This window comes from Hydra vulgaris, chromosome 02, assembly GCF_038396675.1.
Source record: "Hydra vulgaris chromosome 02, alternate assembly HydraT2T_AEP".
In the NCBI taxonomy this organism is placed as follows: domain Eukaryota; kingdom Metazoa; phylum Cnidaria; class Hydrozoa; order Anthoathecata; family Hydridae; genus Hydra; species Hydra vulgaris.
The window spans coordinates 36,816,977-36,838,211 of NC_088921.1; the positions used below are offsets into that span (position 1 = coordinate 36,816,977).

The following is a 21,235-nucleotide window of genomic DNA, read 5'->3' on the forward strand; positions in this document are numbered from 1 at the left end:
CTGAGTCCTTTAACTCCCAGTCCGCCCTTGGTTGTGAAAAGTGATGACATGTGAATGTTTGTTCGTGTAATTGATGATATTATTAAAGTGATCTGAGTTTATGATTTTTAAACAGCTTGCAGAATTCATAGTTCATTCAGTTGATTTGTGAGTTGGGTTACAAATCGTAACCCGACTCACAAATGATTGAACTTCCTTTTAAGTGCTCTTTTGAGGTGCACTGTGATAAGACCATAACGACTTTTTGGGGCACCTAAAAAATAACGAATAACAAAAAAAAGTTTGAGGCAGTTGCTGTTTTTGGCCGCCATCTTGAAAAAAAATGCCCTTTTCTTACATAAATTGTCATGCTAGCTGCAATTTCTTTCCAGGATTTAATTCCGCGACTAATTTTGCCTCAGAAAACACTCGTTAACTTGAACTTTTTGAATAAAGTTTATTATTTGCCATACCCTAATTATATTGAATATTAAAGCCCATACGACTTTAGAACGTTGTAAGACGTTGTAGAAACGTCTTACAAATGTCGAAAAAAAATCGCCACTTTCCACCGGATTTATCACGAAGGTTTAAAAAACGAATAAAAATAGTCAAAAAATTTTAAGACTTATGAGACACCCTAAATGTAGCGAAAACAACAACAATAACAAACGCTTGTGGTAAAACATGTAATTTGAAAAGATAAAACGGTAGAATATTATTTACGCAAAAGTTTCATCAATTTTATCTTAGTGATCGGAATAATTTTTATTTTAATAAGTTTAGGTTGTTTGTTATTGTTTATACAGTTTTTTTGTCATTAAATTTCATATGGCTAAAAACTCATCAGGTTCTAGTACTATTTTTAGTGAGTATACACTTTTTTTGTCAAAGTTAGCAGATGAGCTAACTACGTACAATCTGAAAAAACTTAAATTTCTTATGAAAGATTTTTTACCTGGTAAGATGTTTTCATCTAATAATACAATTTACTAAATTCTGTTAAAGTATTCTAAATTATTTATTAAAATATTCAATTTAGAGAATAAAAATAAGTTCAAGTGTATTTTTAAGAAATCAAAAAAAGACAAATTGAGATTTATATTAGATTCTACTATATTAGATTCAATCAAATGAATAAAATTGAACTGATTTATAATTTTAAAAATGCACATTGCACTTAAAACAATGTTATTGTTTTGTTATTGTGCTTCAATTCTTTCCTTTTAAACCTGATACAATATTTATTGAATAAATTAACAATGTAACCAGGTCTAAAAGGCCTAAAGTAGGACTCTTGGGTTCAAAGTACCAACATAATATGAATACAAGGGACAGTGGGAATATAAGGGGAGGGTGGGAATTTTAGGAATTTTTTTACAGAATACAAATAAAACATTTTAACTCTAGTGTGGGTTGTGAATGTACATTTTTTAACAGCTATTTTATCATAACTTCAAAAGGATTTAATATTCTTATATAAATTTTGTACTATGGTGAGAAATAAACCAAAAGCTAATTTTTGGCAAATCAAATTTTATGAGATTTTTTAAAGGTCAACAATTTTAAATTCTTATTCTACTGAAAGTTTTTATTTTTATCAGTGTCTGATAAGATATTTTCTGGTTTTTAAGGCTGATTTACACTGATTTTATTTTTTATTTTTGAGATATAGATTTTTTGTTGATAACAAGTAAAAATTAATAAACAGTGTGTGTCTTAATAAGCTTGGGGTTAGTGTTAAAAATTTCTGAAAATTAATAAACTTCCCCTACCTTGTATTAGGCACACAAAAGTAGTATCAGTGATAGGGGTAGTGAGAGTTCAATCCACTTTCCTAGCATACAGTTTTTAAATTTGAAGGAAGTTTTGAGTTTTCTTTTTGACCTTGAAAACCACCAATCAGTTTTGGACAGTAAGAATGAACTAATTCAATACAAGTTTGCAATCTTTCTACAATTTGTATGTTAGTTGGTTCTAACCTTCAACAAACTTTGTTGAAAGGTGACAATTTTAAAAATTTTGAAGCATTAAAAGCATAACAAAAGATCAGCCCTTTAGTTGTTATAACAGAATGCTAGATAAATTCTAGCATCTATAGCAAGTATCATTGTATGATAAATTTATATTTTATTATTTTTCATTCAATAATTCCTAATAATGATAAATCAATTAAAAACACATTTTTTTTCTCTTCTATTTTAAGAGAATTTGTAGCTAGGCAGGTATTAACATTCTAACTTCTAATACTTTGATAATAAAAGTAAATTTAAAAATCTAGAAAAACCTTTCTTTCAAATAAAAAAATGTGTATGTCAACAATAAAACAATAACATTTTAAATGAATTTAAATAATCTCATACTTTTAAATCAATTTGAAAATCATTATTTGACTGCAAAATTATAAAAAACAACTCACGTTATAAATAAATATGTTTTATTAAACAATACTACATTGTATATTTATATTAAATATATCAACACAAATACATAATGTTATAAACTCTTAAAACAAAACTCACAAAACATAATGTTTAAATTCTTCCCAATAGGCACAAGAAGTGTTTTAAACATCTAAAAAATTTTGCAACATGTGTTAATGCGTTTTTTAGACGTGTTAAACACATCTTGTGCCCACTGGGTTATACTTTGGTAATAACGGTAAATAATAATTTGGTTATAAAGAATTTTTATGGTTTAATACAAGTTTCTGTTGTTTTTGTTTTATCAACATCATTTAAGAAATCTGAATTTAATATAGGCTAAATGAAATATAAATTTTATATTATATATGAAATATGATTTTGATTGATGGGTAATATCCTTTAATTTCTTCTTGATGGTCATTGAGCTGATTTCTTTTCTCTTTTTGCTGATAAATGCGCCTCCTTCATAACCTCCTGGATCCAGGCAGGTATGGAAGATTTTATTGCTTCTTGTTAGTTTCAAGTCAAGTCTCATTATTACACTCCATGGTTTTCACCTTCTTGTGCAGCTGCTATATCTAATTGAAATTGTTTTTTTCATCTTTTTCAAATAAAAATTGTAAAATCAATGTAAAAAGCTGCTTTCTGATGCTATACTCCATTGTTCCCAGTTTTCGAAATCTCATATCTTATCTCAGAAGTTAGGCTTAAGAGACTTTTGGAAACTCTTCAACAGCATTATGAACAAAACTAACATTCTATATCTAACTCATGGGACTGATCTTGTTTAAAAAACTGATCTATTTGCAAAGAACTTTTTTTTTAGTTCAACTCTTCAATCTAATGGCCATAGTCTTCCTTCTATCCCAGTTAATCAGGTTAACCCATTGTTAGATAATTAAACCATTCCAGCTTCTATTGCTAAAGTCACATTTAAATTAAACTCTTTTATAGCTTGTGGCCCAGACAACATTCCTGTCATAGTCTTAAAATAGTGTTCTCCAGAACTCTTTTCAATTCTCTCTAAACTATTTAATAAGTGTTTGACCGAATCTTGTTTTCCTGCTGGAAAATTGCCACTAAGCTTCGAATTTTTACAAACTCTGTAGAACTGTCTGACCTCTCTAACTTTTGTCCGATCAGTCTTCTATCTGTTTTATTAGCAAGAACTTCGATCAAGATGTTTTTTGATCAACAAATTTCTAACATCCCATCTTGAGTCAAATAACTTACTGTCAGACAATCAATATGGTTTTCCTTTTTCTTGCTCATCGGCTGACTTGATAGCTGCTGTGGCTAAAAAATTTTATTGTGTCTTTGATGGAGGCTGTGGGGCAATGGCTTTTTGTTTTGACATATCTAAAGCTTTTGATAAAGTTTAGCATGCTGGTCTTCTCCATAAGCTTGCTTCATATGGTGATCTAGGAAAGTTTTTGAGATTATCAAATCTTAAAGCTTTCCCAGATACACCAATTTTTTTTGACTACTTTATTAAAGTTAAACTAGAAGGTCAACACTCTTCTTCATTTCCAGTAACTTATAGGGTACCTCAATGTTCTATCCTTGGTCCTGTTTTGTTTCTTATCTACATTAATGATCTTCCTAATCATTACATCTATGGCTGACGAAATTTGCTGACGAATCAACTTTATACTTCTGTCTTTGTTAAAAGTCTTCTCTTTTCAATTGCTTAAAACAGGTTATCTTGAATCTGATCTCACTTCTGTAATGGTAGTGGTGTAGTGGTAGAGTGTTCGCCTTGTAAGCAAGAAGTTTCAAGTTTGATCCCTACCACATCTCTGGTAGTGTCACGCTAACTTGTTTCTCTGCGCGCAGCCTTGTTTGTAATTGTTTGTGTTTCAGAGTTATGCAGTTAAGAGAGGGTTGTTATAACAACTACAGTTGCCTGCTTGACTGTAGTGGCTTACATGGCCTTATGTAGGTGAATTTAATTAAAAAAAACAAAACAGATTATGGTTAGCAGTGACAATTAAATTTTAACTCCAACAACTAACTCAGTTATTTACTGCAATTAACTATCACAGTACTGTCAACATTCCTATAATGATGAATGATAACCCTTTCACTGAGTCTTCTTCTTTACTTCTTCTTGGATTATTGTTCACTACTGACCTCTCATGGAAACCATATATACAATCTATACAATATAGATTGGATCTATACAATATAGATAAGACATGAAAACCATATATACAATATATAATATAGATTATTATTTACTACTGACCACTCATGGAAACCATATCAATTGCAAAATTAGCATCTGCTAAGGTAGTTTGTCTTTATCATGTTTGCAATTATCTTACTCCTAATTACATTCTCCACCTCTGCAAATCTCTTATTAGTCTCTGTATGAAATACTGTTGTCATATTTGGGCTGGTTCTTCTAATTATGCTATTTCTCTTTTAGACAAGGTCCAAAAATGCATTGTTAACGAAATCTTCTTTATTTGCCAAGCTTGAGTCTCTCTCCATCAACTTAAAGTTGCATCTCTTTCCCTTTTATACAAATATGGTTGCTGATCAAAGGAGCTATTATCTCTTGTTGCATCAACCAAAACTCATTCTCGCTTGACTTTTCATTCACCAAAGTCTCATCTTTTTTCTGAGTCTGTCCCAACATGCTCTAAAAAATTTTATTTGTCTAGTTTTTTTTCCTTGCACTTCAACTCTTTGGAACTCTCTCCCATCTTCATGCTTTTTAACTCTATTCTTTGTTTTCTAGTTACTCCCAACTAAATAGTAGTTTGTTGCAGACTTTTTGGGAGTGAATTAGAATTATAAAAACAAAAAACTTATCAAAGTTTGAACTTTTTCTGATTTTTTTTGATTTTTCTGATTTTTCTGATTTTTTCTGATCTTTTACCTGATTTTTTAGTCCTATATATATATATATATATACATATATATATATATATATATATATATATATATATATATATATATATATATATATATATATATATATATATATACATATATATATATATATACATATATATATATATATATATACATATATATATGTATATAAATATGTATATATGTATATATATATGTATATATATGTATGTATATGTATATATATATATATGTATATATATATATATATATTTAGTGCTGGCTAAACAGAGAAGACATATATATATTTATATATATGTATATATATGTATATATGTATATATACATATATATATATGTATATATATATATACATATACATACATATATATATATGCATATATATATGTATATATATATATATATATATATATATATATATATATATATATATATATATATATATATATATATATATATATATAAATAAATATATAAATATATAGGGGCAAGAGGGTGTGAGTCATTCCAACTCAAATTAACCCGAAAAATTTTTTTGCCACTATGTTATCTCAGACTTTGATGAGAATACAAGCTTAAATAAATGAAAGAAAACTTAACTCCAAATTTTAATGTCTGACTCTCTAAGGTTTCAGAGATATCGATACTCAGCCCCAACATCTTTTTTGACTGTTTTTTTCAGCGCCATTTATTTTTTAAAGTAATTGCATAACACAACTAGCTTTAACTGATGAAATACATGTTTAATAGCAGTGTAGTTTTGTACCTGATTATTTTTTTGGGAGAGGAACTCAAAAATGGTTTCTAAAACACTAGAAAATAAGGGCTTCTATATGAAAATTCAATTTCAAAATGGTAAATAATTTTTGTAAGCTTTTTGACGCCCCATCCAAAAAATGTTTATCTTGAGATGCCTAAAATATATGATTCTGAGACTTTTTTCTAATGTTTTATATGTAACAAATGCCATAACACAAAAAAACTGGAAGGTTTTTTTTTTTTAAAAATCAAATTTATTTGCATTTAAAGTTATAATACTAAACTCAAAAAATATTGAAATTACAAAAATAAACTACGGAAATAATTTTAAAAAAATAAACTACGGAATAATAGTTGTAAGAAAAATTAAAATAAGGCAAGAAGAATTAACCAGGGCTGTAGAGTCAGAGTCGTGGAGTTGGAGTTGCGACATTTGTAGCGGAGTCAGAGTTGCTAAACAAAATTGCGACTCTGACTCCAATAGAAAAACTTCTCGCGATTGTACAAAATATTTAACCTTCAAAGAATTTTTCATATATTTTGTAAAAAAGTATATTTTTTTAATTATCACGTAATATTTTTAAAAGAATTCAAAGAAATTTTATAGTTCGTATTCGTTTAGCTTTGATGTCAGAGTTGGAGTCGGAGTCGTACTTTTAAAATTTCAACAATTGGAGTCGGAGTTGGAACTTTTTTTTACAACTCCACACCCCTGGAATTAACAATCTTTAACAGTTTCATAAAAAATTATTTCTCTAATTGAAATTTTTCCCAGCTTTCTTCAATTCTTTGGTGATCAATTTCACTGATTTTGTATTGCCTTCTTGTGACAGTTGTTGGAATATTAATCATTAACAATAAGTTTGTTGATGGAGCCCAGTGCATATCATCTCTTGAAGGCCAACAATATGACCTTGAAGGGTAAAATGGATGCATGAATCTAACTTGAATGTCTTTATTTTCAACATCAATATCAAAAGTACTCATTTATTTTTAATTTTACAATTTTTTTTGGTAATTCACCTCCCCAAGGCTGAGAAGGCCACTACAGATTAAGAAGCTACTTAACTGTGGTTACCCTCTCTCAACTCTATAACTCCGAAACACAAACCTTGACAAACAACGTTGCTGCATAGAGAAACAAGTTGAGCGCGGTACCACCAGGGATCTGGTGGGGATTGAACTCGGAACCACTTGCTTATGAAGTAAGTGCTCTACCACTACACCACTACCGCATGGATTCATGGATTGTTATCGTATATTAAACATACAAACGCTCCAATGCTTATATTAAACAAGCATTCTTTAATGTTTTCATCAGTTTGAAAATTAAAAACAAATGAGTACTCTAATTGTTCAGAAACAACCTTAGCTCCAATTTTTGTGTTACTTATTGGAATGAGTTTGTGATTGCTGTGAGTGCCTGATAATGTTTTTGCATTTGCATATCTTTGCTCCATTTCACTTAAGATTATCTTGTTTGACTTCTTAGATATGTATCATAAACTAATTTCTATGATTTCATTTTGGCAAGAATAAACCATTGTAGATGCTGCAAGTATATGATTTGTTGCAGTCCCACCAATACCAGGCTTTGTTTTAAAGCGATATGCATAGAGCGATTTGCGTACGCCTTAAGTGATTTTACGTAAGCAGTAAGCGATTTCGGTTAAGCAACTTTTTATCATTTTTTAACTTAAATTATTCTATAAACGGTAAGATAAAAAAAGTAATTATTTAAAAAAAAGTTACATTAACTTTTGAATGATGTTTATGTAAAAATATTTGTTACAAAAGTTTGAATGACAATTATGTTTGACAAAAGTGCTATTTACTAATGAAAAAAACTGAAATGAAATTAAAAGTTTATTTTTTTTTTGTTTTTATTTTATTGTAATGATTGAATTTTTAAGCTTGAAGCAAAGATCATGAATACATAGTTTAGTTCTGATAAAAAATATGATTTAATTTAAAACTAATTTCATAAAAATATATAATTGTATTTTTGATAAAAGAAATGTATAATTTAATTTTGATTTATAAAATATATTTAAGTTTATTAAAGTTAAAGTTAATGCTTGGGTTTAACTTAACTGTCAAATTTATTTGAAAATATTACTAAATATTATTCAATATTAAAATTTTATTTGTTCTTAAAATAAAATTAGTTCATTTTTATCGCAATTGATTCTTTCAGTTTTCCTTCCTAAAGATTTTTTTTAACTGAAAATTAAATTTTAAATAAACGGCTGCATCAAAAATTAGCACAAATTGTAAGTTAAACTTTTTTTTTATAGCGCCAGTTAAAACACAGCGATTGTTTTTTAATAAACAATATATACAGCGATATAATTTTAATAATAAAATAATAAACTAATAAACTCTTAATAAATAAAGTAAATAAGTTAGCGTAATTTTTTTATTTATTACTCTCTAATTTTTTTAAGATAAAAAATCATTTGTAGTTGCAAAGCTGCAATTTTTGCAATTTTGTAGTTGCAAAGCTGCAATTGAAACTTAAGAAATAATTATTTTAAAAATTCAAAATTTTTACATATTTCAATTCATTTAAGCAAATGTCGAGAAAAGAACAAAATTTGTTAATATCAAACATTTTTAAAAATGCAATATTGATTTTATTTATTCAATATTAAAAAATTAAAAGAAAATAAACATTCCATTATAGTAATAATAAAAAAGCTGTTAAATAACATTTAACTCTTTCTGCAGTAATTAATATTATTGTAATTTAAAAAAGTTTTCAAAATAAAGCGAGTTTTATGGTGTCAAATATCGCGTTAACCTAATGCATTAAGCATTTTTTATTTAAAACAAGGCCTGCAATACCATCACAGGGTGATTTACCATGACTTGTTGCAAAGAAAGACTGTACATTTATTTATGAAGTGTTTGCAGTTTTTGTACTGCCCAGCACACCCATCTGAAAAGTAATTAACAGTTTCTATTTGATGAAAAGTATTGCTTTTAATATGTTCAGTTGTTAACTTCATCACATGATATACCATATCTACATCATGCAGCAAATCATCTGAAATGAGACATAATGAATCACATTTAAGGATTTTATTTACTTTATAATAAACTACTGTTGGATGCAATGTAGCTTGAATTTTGTTCCAGTGAAAACTTTGTACTTCGTCTTGTACAAAAAACTCATAATTTTCTGAGAAATCGCAAAGGAGTATCAGGCCTTGTTTTAAATAACGAATGCTTAATGCATTAGCTTAATGCATTAGCTTAATGTGAGTTTGACATCATAAAATTCTATTTATCTTTTTATTTTTTAAAGACATCAAAACTACCGCAATATAATAAATTTTCGCAAAACGCGACCATAAAAAAAATAACTCAATTAACTAAAAACAATAAAGAAATGTTATATTGGAATGTTTTTTTTCTTAAAATTTTTTAAATTATTATTAAATAATCAAATGAAATATTAAATTTTTTTAAATGTTTCACAAACTTTTTTTTTTCTCAACATTAATATATGCATTAAAAAATTAATTTATGATTTAAAGTATGATTTTTTTTATTATTATATCTTAGTTTTTAATTTCTGCTTTGCTACTAAAAAACAATTTTTTATTTTTAAAAAGTGAGGGAGTAAAAAATTAAAAAATTAACATTTTATTTATTTACTATACCAGTGATTTGTATTTGTTAACAGCAAGTTTTGTACGTTCGAAACGTATGTATTCTGCAAATATTTGATACAGCCTTAGAATTCGTCTACAATTTTTAGTAAAAATAAAAAAAAATACATTTTCAAAAAATTTAATAATATTTGAGATAATACAAAACTTCAGTAGTAAATATATCTTCTACTAAAGAATAAAACGGGTAAAGATCGGTTTGTGTGCTAACTTTATTGGAAAGTCTGAATATTACACATACCTTTAACATATTAAAAATTAAAAGAATAATTTAAATAACTTTTTAATCAATTTTTTTTTTAAACTTTAAGGATTTTTCTGTTCACTTTTTGAATAGCGCATAAACTGTTGATTATGTAAAGCTGCTGTTAAAAATAAATACATTTTGAATAAATAAATATTTTATATAAAGTATGACATTGCAAGACCTTATTTTTATTATATATATTGTATTGGTTTGCTTCAAGCGTGTTTGCGTTCAATATTTGGGCTTTTCAAGCAAAACAATCGATCATTACCATAAAACAAAATAAAAATAAAAATAACATAAACAGCGATAATATAAAATATAACTTTTTTGTTTTTTGTTATTCTCTTGTTTTTACTGTTCAATAGAGGTTTAAGGAATTTCTTTTTATTGCTATAAAAACTTGTATAATTAAATATACTTGGGCTAGCTAAATAAAAAAAATGATACATAAAAAAATTTATCGCAACATTTAATTATAAATATTTTCTTTATGGTTTTCTTTTAAGTTTCATTTAGTAACTTTGTATACAAAGCAAAAATTGAATAAACTTATTTTTTGTTACTAATAACAATAAACAATTTTATTAATGATTTTTTATTAATTTGTTATTATTTATCAAAATATATAGCATACTATATATTTTGATAAAAAAAGCTTAATAAAGCTTAAGTTTTTTCATTAGTAAATAGCGCATATATCCAACATAATTGTCATTTAGACTTTTTTACATAATCGTCAAAGTTGTTTTTTGTAAAATTAATTACTTCTTTTATCTTACCGCTTAATAGACCAATTTAAAAGTTAAAAAATATCAAAGTTGCTTCGTGTAAATCGCTCTTGGCGTACGTAATTCGTACGTAAACTGCCGGCAACTTAACGCTTTAAAACAAGCGCTATATATATATCACTCATATATATATCACTCATATATATCTATATATATATATATATATATATATATATATATATATATATATATATATATATATATATATCACTCATATATACATCTCATATATATATATTAGGGTGCATTGAAAAACAGAATTTTTTTAAAATTGCCTTGTAATAGCTCTAAATATATGCTATATAATAAAATATCACTGAATTAACAAAAAATTTCAAAATTAAAATATTTTTAGAGTTGCCTCTAGTCCCTTGAACATTTTAGGGCCCCTAATATTTTGGGAAAAAAAAAAAGCTTCTTTTGAGTACCAGGTTGATGTTCAAAAGTAGATCAACCTGGTACTCAAAAGAAGCAAAATTTTATAAAATGTTTGAAAATAATATTTGTTTTATGTAAAAATTATTATTTTGAATTTCATTGCATAATAACTATGGTTTTTCAACTGAAAATAAAAAAAGTGCCTTTTTACAGGTTTTTCGATAATATTTTTTTTTGTAAAGATTTTTTGTAAAAAAATTATTATTTTCGAACTTTTTATAAAATTTCACTTCTTTTTTTATTTTTTATTTATTTTGTTATTCACCTCCTCAAGGCCGAGAAGGCCACTACAGATGAGGAGGCTACTTAATAGTGGTTATAACCCTCTCTCAACTCTTTAACTCCGAAAGATGAACCTTGACAAACAAGGCCGCTGCGCAGAGAAACAATTTAAGTGCGGTACTACCAGGGACGTGGTGGGGATGGAACTCGGAACCTCTCGCTTATGAAGCGAGTGCTTTACCACTACACCACTACCGCTTTTGAGTACCAGGTTGATCTACTTTTGAAGAATTTTTTTTTCCCAGAATATTAGGGGCCCTAAAATGTTCAAGGGACTAGAAGCAACTCTAAAAATATTTTAATTTTGAAAGTTTTTGTTAATTCAGTGATATTTTATTATATAGCATATATTTAGAGCTATTACAAAGCAATTTTAAAAAAATTCTGTTTTTCAATGCACCCTAATATATTATATATATATATATATATATATATATATATATATATATATATATATATATATATATATATATATATATATATATATCAGTGCATGTGATAAATAAAATTGCCCAACGCGATACTTTGTACTTGTAAAACTGAAACATGTTATTAACAAGAGCAATTATGCTCGCTCTGCATCAAATCTTTGAGAGCATTATTCAGGGTTGGAAATTATTTCCCATAGGCTCACATATAAATTTCATACTCAGGTATGGGAAGTGGGTCACCTAAAAGCGTACCAGTAGGTAGATGTGAAAGGGTGTACGATTTTTTGTTTGAATTTTTTTTAATGTGAAGTCCGGAAAATTAGACGAAAAAGCTTAGGTTTTTTTGCTAATGCATTTGTCTACCAACCAGAAGAAATATGTTACTGTGGCCTAATTATTTAATTAAAAAATTATCGCGTAGTTTTATTTATTTTATAGCTGTTAGCAAAAATTTAAATTTATTTCAAATCAAGTTTTCACAGTTGAATTATTTTGAAAAAGTATTCATCTTAAAAATTAAAAAAAAGATTATTTATAGATTTTTATTTAACTTATTACTAAAGTAAGTTATTACTAAAATTACGGAAGTTATAACTAAAATTTTAGTAAATCTGTTATTAAAAATGTTTAATGCCTGATGTTTTAAACTTTTTCAAAATTCTATCAAGTTTTAATTTTATAATTTAAATTTTTAATTCTCATTTGGACAAATACGTTTTGAAAATAGTAAACATTCCAATCTATCTGTTAATAGTAATGACTATTAACAGATAGATTGGAATATAACTTTCCTTGTACGAAAAAGAAAACTGCTTTCTAATTTAAACTGAATGAACGCGCAATATATATATATATATATATATATATATATATATATATATATATATATATATATATATATATATATATATATATATATATAATATATATATATATATATATATATATATATATATATATATATATATATATATATATATATATATATATATATATATATATATATAAATCTTGATTGTTATCAATCTTTGTTTGCCAATTTACAAATGTTAAACAGCTATTTTATTTTATTTTTTTATAATAGTTAAAAATTTTCTCTCAGTAAAAAGATTATATTTTTAAAAGTTCATATAGACATTTTGCTTTTTTTTAGCTGGTGCTATTGACAAAATTGATAATGCACATTGTTATATAGAAATACTTGAGAAAAATCAAATTATACACAAATATGATTTAAGATATCTTCGCACTGTATTTGAGGCAATTGGGAGAAATGATCTTGCAAAAAGAGTTTTGACATTTATAAATGAGAATGCAGAGTTTGGAAAGGCTTCAGAATTACGTTAGTTTTTATTAACAGTTTTTAATTTTTTTTACATGTTTTCTATTAAAAATTTTGTTCTAATTTATATTCTTGATTTTATTTCATTTACATTAGTAGGATGTTGTTTTTAATATTAAAATAAGATTTCATTTTTGTTTAACTATGTTTTATTTGTGTTAATAGAAAAATATATTGTTTGTTACATTGTTTGTATAATTATATTGTTGCATTATGGTAATTTTTGTATACATAAAAATATGTGTATTAAAGTAATTAGTGACCGGGGCCCCATCCCTGGCTAAAAATGAGACTTTTTGCAAATCCGACCCTAGCAAAATTATAAGATTTAGCAGGGGTTGATAAACGGTGCTATAAAAAAATTTGTAATACTTTATATATTATAATTTTATGCTTACATTTACTACTTATTAAATACTGGCATATGTTTGTATATTTTTAAACTCTAACTTACTTCTAACAAGATTACAAGCAGCCACTATTAAGTTATGAGTTACTTTAAAATTGAGAATAAGTTAAAATAATAGGAAACGGTTAACTGAAGACTTAAAAAGTTGTAGGTTGTATAAAAAAGGAAAAAAAACATGAAGATGGATAAGAGTTAAACGGTTTTTTTGATGTTCAAGAAAAAAAACTGGAATAATAAAAAGTTTTTATAGCATGAAGGGACAGATACAGTAAAAGGATGCAATTTGTTAAATAAGAAACAAGCAAGAACAAGTTTTGGTTTATCGTAATAGAGATAATAGCTCGTTTGAGCATAGACCATGATAGTATTTGTAGAAAAAAGAAAGAAATGCAATCTTACAACAATGGGGTGTGGCTCAAGATCAGCAGATAAAGCAGGTCTAATTACATTTACAATGTGCTTTTAGATTTTGTCTGAGAGTAAGAGGGTTTTTATTCATTAATATAGGAATGCCAATACTATTTCAATACTTTTTTGCAGTAAGTAAATGAGTTTTGTTGACTAACATAAATTGTGGATTTTAAGTCCAGAGTTTAAATCCATAAGCCACTGCAAGCCTTAGGCTGTTACGGAAAAAAGATCAGATTAAAAATCAGCTCCTTGTCCTAAGCAATCAAAAAGTGAAGATTTATTGTCAAGACAAGAGTATAAAGTTGAGTTGTCAGCAAATAGAGCCACTTTAGATATAAAATTTTCACGAAGATCGATTTTGTAGATAATAAACAATACACAAGCAAAAATAGAACCTTGTGGTACCCTTAAAGTTATTTGTAAAATAAATAAAGTGTCGGCCTTCAAGGATAACTTTAATACTGCAGTTAGAAAGAAATAATTTTGATAATCTCAAAATATTTATATAAAGAAACTAATAAAAGAGTGAAGACTAATTGTAGGATAGTTGTAGAGGTCAGTTGTAGATAGTTGTAGTTGGAGAGGTCAAAGTGTTTTCTAGAGTTTTGAAAAATTAGAACCACTTATTTAGCACTTTTTTAAAATTTTTCAAAAATTGAATAGAGTTCTGGAGAACACTTTTTTTAAACTATGATAGAAATCTTGTCTGGAGTACAAACTGTAGAAGTGTTTAAATGAGAATTAACTTTAGCATCCAAAGCCAGAGTGATTTGGATGTTTAACAATGGGTTTATTTGTTTAACTGGCAGGAAGAGTACAACCATGCAAGAGTCAAATTAGAGAAAGATTTTTTTTGCAAATAATACTGCTTTATTCTGGGGAGAAGTAAAAATATCAGACCTATGAATTAGAGATTAAATGTTAGACTTACTTTAGTTAATGACACTGTTAAAAACTAACCAAAAGTCTCTAGAACCTAACATCTGAGATAAAATACAAGATATGGTAAACTGAGAATAACAGAGCCTAATATCAGACAGGAACTTTTACATTGTCTTCTTGGAAGAATAAAACTACATTTGTTCTTAAAAGAGATGTTCTTGTTAAAAAGGTGAAATAAATGATTAATAAAGCAACTGCTTAAGATAGTGAAAAATGTGGAGTAGAATGAGGTTTGACTTAAAATTGAAGAGTAGGAATAAAAGCTTCCAAACATTTAGTCCAGAAGGAATAAAAGCTTCTGAGATGCGCTTTATGCATACATATTATGAATGTAAACATATATGCTTGCTATTTATTTAGATGATGGCATACAATATCCTTTCGTATTTATATAAACTTTAGTATTTATATGGTGTAGTATTTGCCGAAGGAGAAGATGATCAGAGGATGATGACAATGATGATGATAATGATGATGATGATGATGATGATGATGATGATGATGATGATGATGATGATGATGATGATGATGATGATGATGATGATGATGATGATGATGATGATGATGATGATGATGATGATGATGATGGTGATAATGATGATGATAATCTTGTTGATCATTATGATGTTTATATATGTATATATATATAAAAAATATAACATGAATTTTAAATAAAAAATATATAATACAAATAGACCTTTTTTAAGGTAAAATGAGTATAAATGAAAATACTATGAGTTTCAAACTTTTAGAATGTGCTTTTGAAGTATTACAAAATAAATATTTACATAATTTGATAGTTTTCTTCATAACAATTTATGTTTTATAGTATGAATTTTATGTATTGTTTCCCTACTCATATCTGTTTACTTTTCTATTTAAATTTTACTTTTTTTTTATAAATTAATATAGTTTCAACAAAGCACAATTCTCTCTTGTCATCAAATGCTGAAAAACCTAAGATATCAAGTGATGTGTACAATCAAAATACTCCTTTGCAATATGCTTTTAATCAATTATCTTACAATCTTCGACAGGATGAGGAGCATATTAAAGAAGTTCAAATAAATAATCAAGATGGTATTTACGCTATGGAGAGTCATCCATGTGGAATTTGCCTTGTTATTGCTAATAATTTTTTTTATGAAGTCGAATCTGAGGATGGAAGGTTATTAAAAAGTCGGTTTGGTACAGAGAAAGATGTTATTCTCTTATGTAATACATTTTCATGGTTGAATTTTGAAGTTGTTGAACATCATAATTTAGAAGCTCAAAACATTTTGAAGGTAATTAATGATAAAAAAAACATGGAAACTATTGATTGTTTTGTGTGTTGTATATTATCACACGGTTTTAAAGATGGAGTATATGGAAGTGATGGTAAGAAGGTGACGTTCCAAGAAATGAAAACTTCTATAAATAAAAGTTCTACTAATTGGCTGCTTAATAAACCAAAAATCTTTTTTATTCAAGCTGATATAATGGAAGAAGTTTTATTTTCTCCATTTACTAGAGCTGAAAGAATTCCACCAAAGTATAGCTTTCTTAATGAAACAAATCCAAATGAAAGTTTAGACTTCTGCTTTTCTGTAGCTACTCCTACTGGTAATTATTTTTTTAACAACTTTTGTAAATTTGCTTAAAACCTAATAATTTATATATATATATATATATATATATATATATATATATATATATATATATATATATATATATATATATATATATATATATATATATATATATATATATATATATATATATATATATATATATATATATATATATATATATATATATATATATATATAGTTCAATAGATTGTTGAATTTGGGAGTACGGAAGGAAAAAAATGATTCTAATGCCAACAAATACGTCACTTTTAATTACTTTTAACTTTCGTCCAACATTTGTTGTTGTCAGAAAGTAAAACCATTAATTTAATTCCAAATTAATCATTTTTTTTTAAAACGGCAAAAACGCAAATTTATTTAACCAGAATGGTTTAAAACATTCTGAATGTTTTCAATAATATAAACAATTTTTTTATTTTTATTTGAATAAAATGTTTTATTTTTATTTTTTTTAATAAAATATTTTATTTTTTATTTTTTTTACTGTGAATCATGCGCGGAGTGTTTCATTGACTATCTTATAGCCTGACTCGCAACAAAGTGCTGCTACATTGACTGACAAATATATATATATATATATATATATATATATATATATATATATATATATATATATATATATATATATATATATATATATATATATATATATATGTATGTATGTATGTATGTATGTATGTATGTATGTATGTATGTATGTATGTATATATATATGTATGTATATATTTGAGATTTTGGATACCACTTTAACTAAACATAAATTAAAAGTAAAAAAAAGCGCTCCATATTAAATTGGAAAATCCTTCACCTAGTAAACAAACTTTCCATTATAACACAGGCCTTGTTGTGAGATTTTGTTGCATAAAGAAAAAGCATAATGCAAATAAATGTAATAAATAAAGATATTTACATCGATAAAAGTTTAGTTACGTCAGTTGTATATTTTAAAGTACCTCATTGTAATTAAATTTAAAACCACATTAAAAATTGCTGTATGTCTTTATCTTTATTAAATATCTTTAAATTAAAAATATTGTTATAAAAAAAAATAATAACTAAAATTTAAGTGTTGTTTATAAAAAAAAATATCCTTATTTTGAAAAACGGACAAAAAATATACATAATAAACCAATAAAATAATTACAAAATGACTCAGTAAATAGCCAATCAATATAATCAAAATAAGCTGTCATTTTAGTTAAATAGATAGGTTAATGTTATAATGGAAAGTTTGTTTATTAAGTGAAGGATTTTCCCATTTAATGTGGAGCACATTAAATGGGAAAATCCTTTTTTTTGCTTTTAATTTATGTTTAGTTGAAGCCGTATCCAACATATCAAACTAATTACAATTAGACAAGTTTTTACAATTAATAAATGGTATTAAATGTTTATATATATGGGATGTTTAATAAGTCCCATGGTACTTATTAAATCAAGTTGTTAAATGTCTGGAAGTTTCTCCAATAACACTGGCATTACAGCACAAGAAAATTTGTAAACAACATGAGATTTAAGCATTTTTTTTTAGTGGTTTTAATGTTTACATAAGTAAAAGATTACTGCATCTGTCCAACAACATCTGTGGAGTAGTTCAAGATCATCTGTATTTTTTCTTTTACTCTAACAACATTTGTCCAATGTCATCTGGAAATTCAATGACTGCTAACAACATCTTTAGGAAGATGTAACTAAATCTGAGAATTTTTCTACTGATTACATTAATTACATCTGAAAACAATCATATATGTAACGTCATCTGGTAAAAATAATGCATTATTATTTAATAATTTTTTCCTGATGTAATTACGTCTGAAAAAAATCCTGTAGTTATTCCTAATATAACTGAAACAATGTAACTACATCAGTTGAATCCACAGATGTAGTTTTTCTTAACATAGTTGAAAAGATGTAACTACATCTGTAAAATCTCCAGATGTAGTTACACAGATGTTGTTTTACTTAAATAATTGAAAAAATGTAACTACATTTGTAATATTAATATACTTTTTACGTAGATGTTGTTAGATATCAATGAAGTTTCAGACTTTGTTGAATAGATGTTATTATACCTTAGGGTATTTACAGACGTTGTTGAACAGATGTAGTTATACATAATTATATTTACAAATGTTGTCAGATAAATGGCAAAAACTGATGTTTTTACCCTGACCTTTTGCATAGCTTTTTTTAGTGAATATGTAACCAGAGATTTTATCATAAGAAATTTTTGAAATTTTTTTTTGTTTTGTGGATTTTGTTTTGAAGTTTTAAAGGCTTTGTTTGTTATAAATAAAGCCTTTAAATATCTTATATATAACTTCTTTATCGAGATAAAGAAATATATATTTAGTTTGTTTCTTAAAAATTAACACATTTATTTTATACATAATTTATTTGTTGAGATTAGAAAGTGTATTTTATATATATTTAGTTTGTCTATTGAGAAATGTATTATATATAAAATATTTATATTCCTTGCACTTAAGGTATTTGAGAAAAAAAGAACCTCAAAGTGACCATAATCAGCCTATTTTAGGCGTCTTGAGAGCAAAGCAAACATAAATTTTTTTTCTCCAGAGCATAGATGAATATCTGAACTTTTATTATATATTATATATATATATATATATATATTATCTTATTATATTTTAGGCGGTGCAGTGTTGTTTTAGTGTACTTTACAATTGTTAAGTTCAAAGTTGATTGTTTAGATACAATTATTAGTTAATGATAAATAGTAATAAATTGCTATAAAAATGTTCCTGGGAAAAACAGATTCGTGTGAATGGGGTGAAAAATGTAAGCTGAGATCTAATAAAAAGCAGAAATTTTATTTATTATTAAAGCAGTTATATCAGCAATTCCAGATAATTTTTATTCTGTAAGAAATTTTCTTTTATATATATATATATATATATATATATATATATATATATATATATATATATATATATATATATATATATATATATATATATATATATATATATATATATATATGTATATATATATATATATATATATATATATATATATATATATATATATATATATATATATATATATATATATATAGATATATATATATATAGATATATATATATATAGATATATATATATATATATATATATATATATATATATATATATATATATATATATATATATATATATAGATATATATATATATATATATTTATATATATATATATATATACATATATATATATATATATATATATATATATATATATATATATATATATATATATATATATATATATATATATATATATATATATATATATATATATATATATATAACGGGTCTGCCAAATAACTTTTTTTTTTTTGAAAATGCTATAAAAAAAACTACTGAATATTTTTTTAAATGTCTTTTTTTATTTGAAAGTACAATCCTTCCGGTTAATAATGGAAAATAATTTCATTCAAATGGCTGCCTCGGCTGGCCATGCGGTAGCCTACACGATCGGTCCAATTTTTAAGCACATTATCGATTGTGTACAGCTGTATTTCACCAATGGCTTCACGAATATTGTCCTTTAAAGCGTCAATTGTCTCTGGCTTGTCGGCGTAACACTTATCTTTGAGGGCACCCCACAAATAATAGTCCAACGGTGTCAAATCGCAGTTCCGAGGTGGTCAAACAACATCAGCTCTGCGGCTGATAATGCGATCTTCAAAAACAGGGCGCAAAACATTGAGTGTAGCTTCGGCTGTGTGGCACGTAGCGCCATCTTGTTGAAACCAAATGTTGCCAATATCCTCCTCTTCAATTTTTGTGAACAAAAATTCGCTCAACATGGCTCAATAACAAACGCCATTGACTGTAATGGCCACTCCTTGCTCATTTTCGAAGAAAAACAGCCCAATTAAGCCTTCGGACTAAAATCCGCACCAAACAGTGACTCGTTTTGGGTGCATCAGCTTTTCAATGTATGCGTGCGGGTTTTCTGTGCCCCAAATGCGACAATTTTGCTTGTTTACATACCTGCCAAGATCAAAATGAGCTTCATCTGAAAAGATGATTTTTTTGGCAAAATCGGCATCTTCTGTAAGTCAATCGCAGGCCCACTTAGCGAAGCGAAAACGCATTGGATGGTCAGTTGGCTTCAACTCCTGAACCAATTGGATTTTGTATGGCGTCATATCAAGGTCTTTATGCAAAATTCGTCTCAATGATGTCTCCGAAATGTTCAGTTGTTGAGAATGACGGTGAATTGATGTTGATGGCGCTTCACGCACACTTTCTGCCACAGCAGCAATATTCTCCGGTATACGCACTGTTTTTGGCTTTTCACGCTTTGGTTTATCGATGAGGATGCCAGATTCTTTCACTTTTTTCACAAGATAACAAGCATATGGAGCTGACGGTGCTTCTCTTCTTCCAAAATCTGTACGCAATTTTCGCACACATTCTGCAACATTACCATGATTTTCAAAGTAATGTCGCAATATTTCCCAGCGTTGTTCAAGCTTATACACAACCATATTCGTTCAGCGGAAGGATAAAACTAATTATCTGTCAAATCAAACATGAGCTAAGTGTTACCATTCACA

The 21,235-nt window shown here is 26.5% G+C and overlaps 1 protein-coding gene across 1 annotated transcript in view; it reads left to right on the plus strand.

Moving 5' to 3' along the window:
- Nucleotides 1-621: 621 nt before the first annotated feature.
- Nucleotides 622-21,235, plus strand: part of LOC100203004 (caspase-8) — a 38,816-nt gene continuing 18,202 nt past the window's right edge. The window contains exons 1-3 of the mRNA XM_065790772.1: nucleotides 622-940; nucleotides 13,067-13,255; nucleotides 15,930-16,622. Of these exons, the coding sequence (XP_065646844.1) occupies nucleotides 811-940; nucleotides 13,067-13,255; nucleotides 15,930-16,622 (1,012 nt within the window). The 5' untranslated portion in view covers nucleotides 622-810. The remainder of the gene's footprint in view (nucleotides 941-13,066; nucleotides 13,256-15,929; nucleotides 16,623-21,235) is intronic.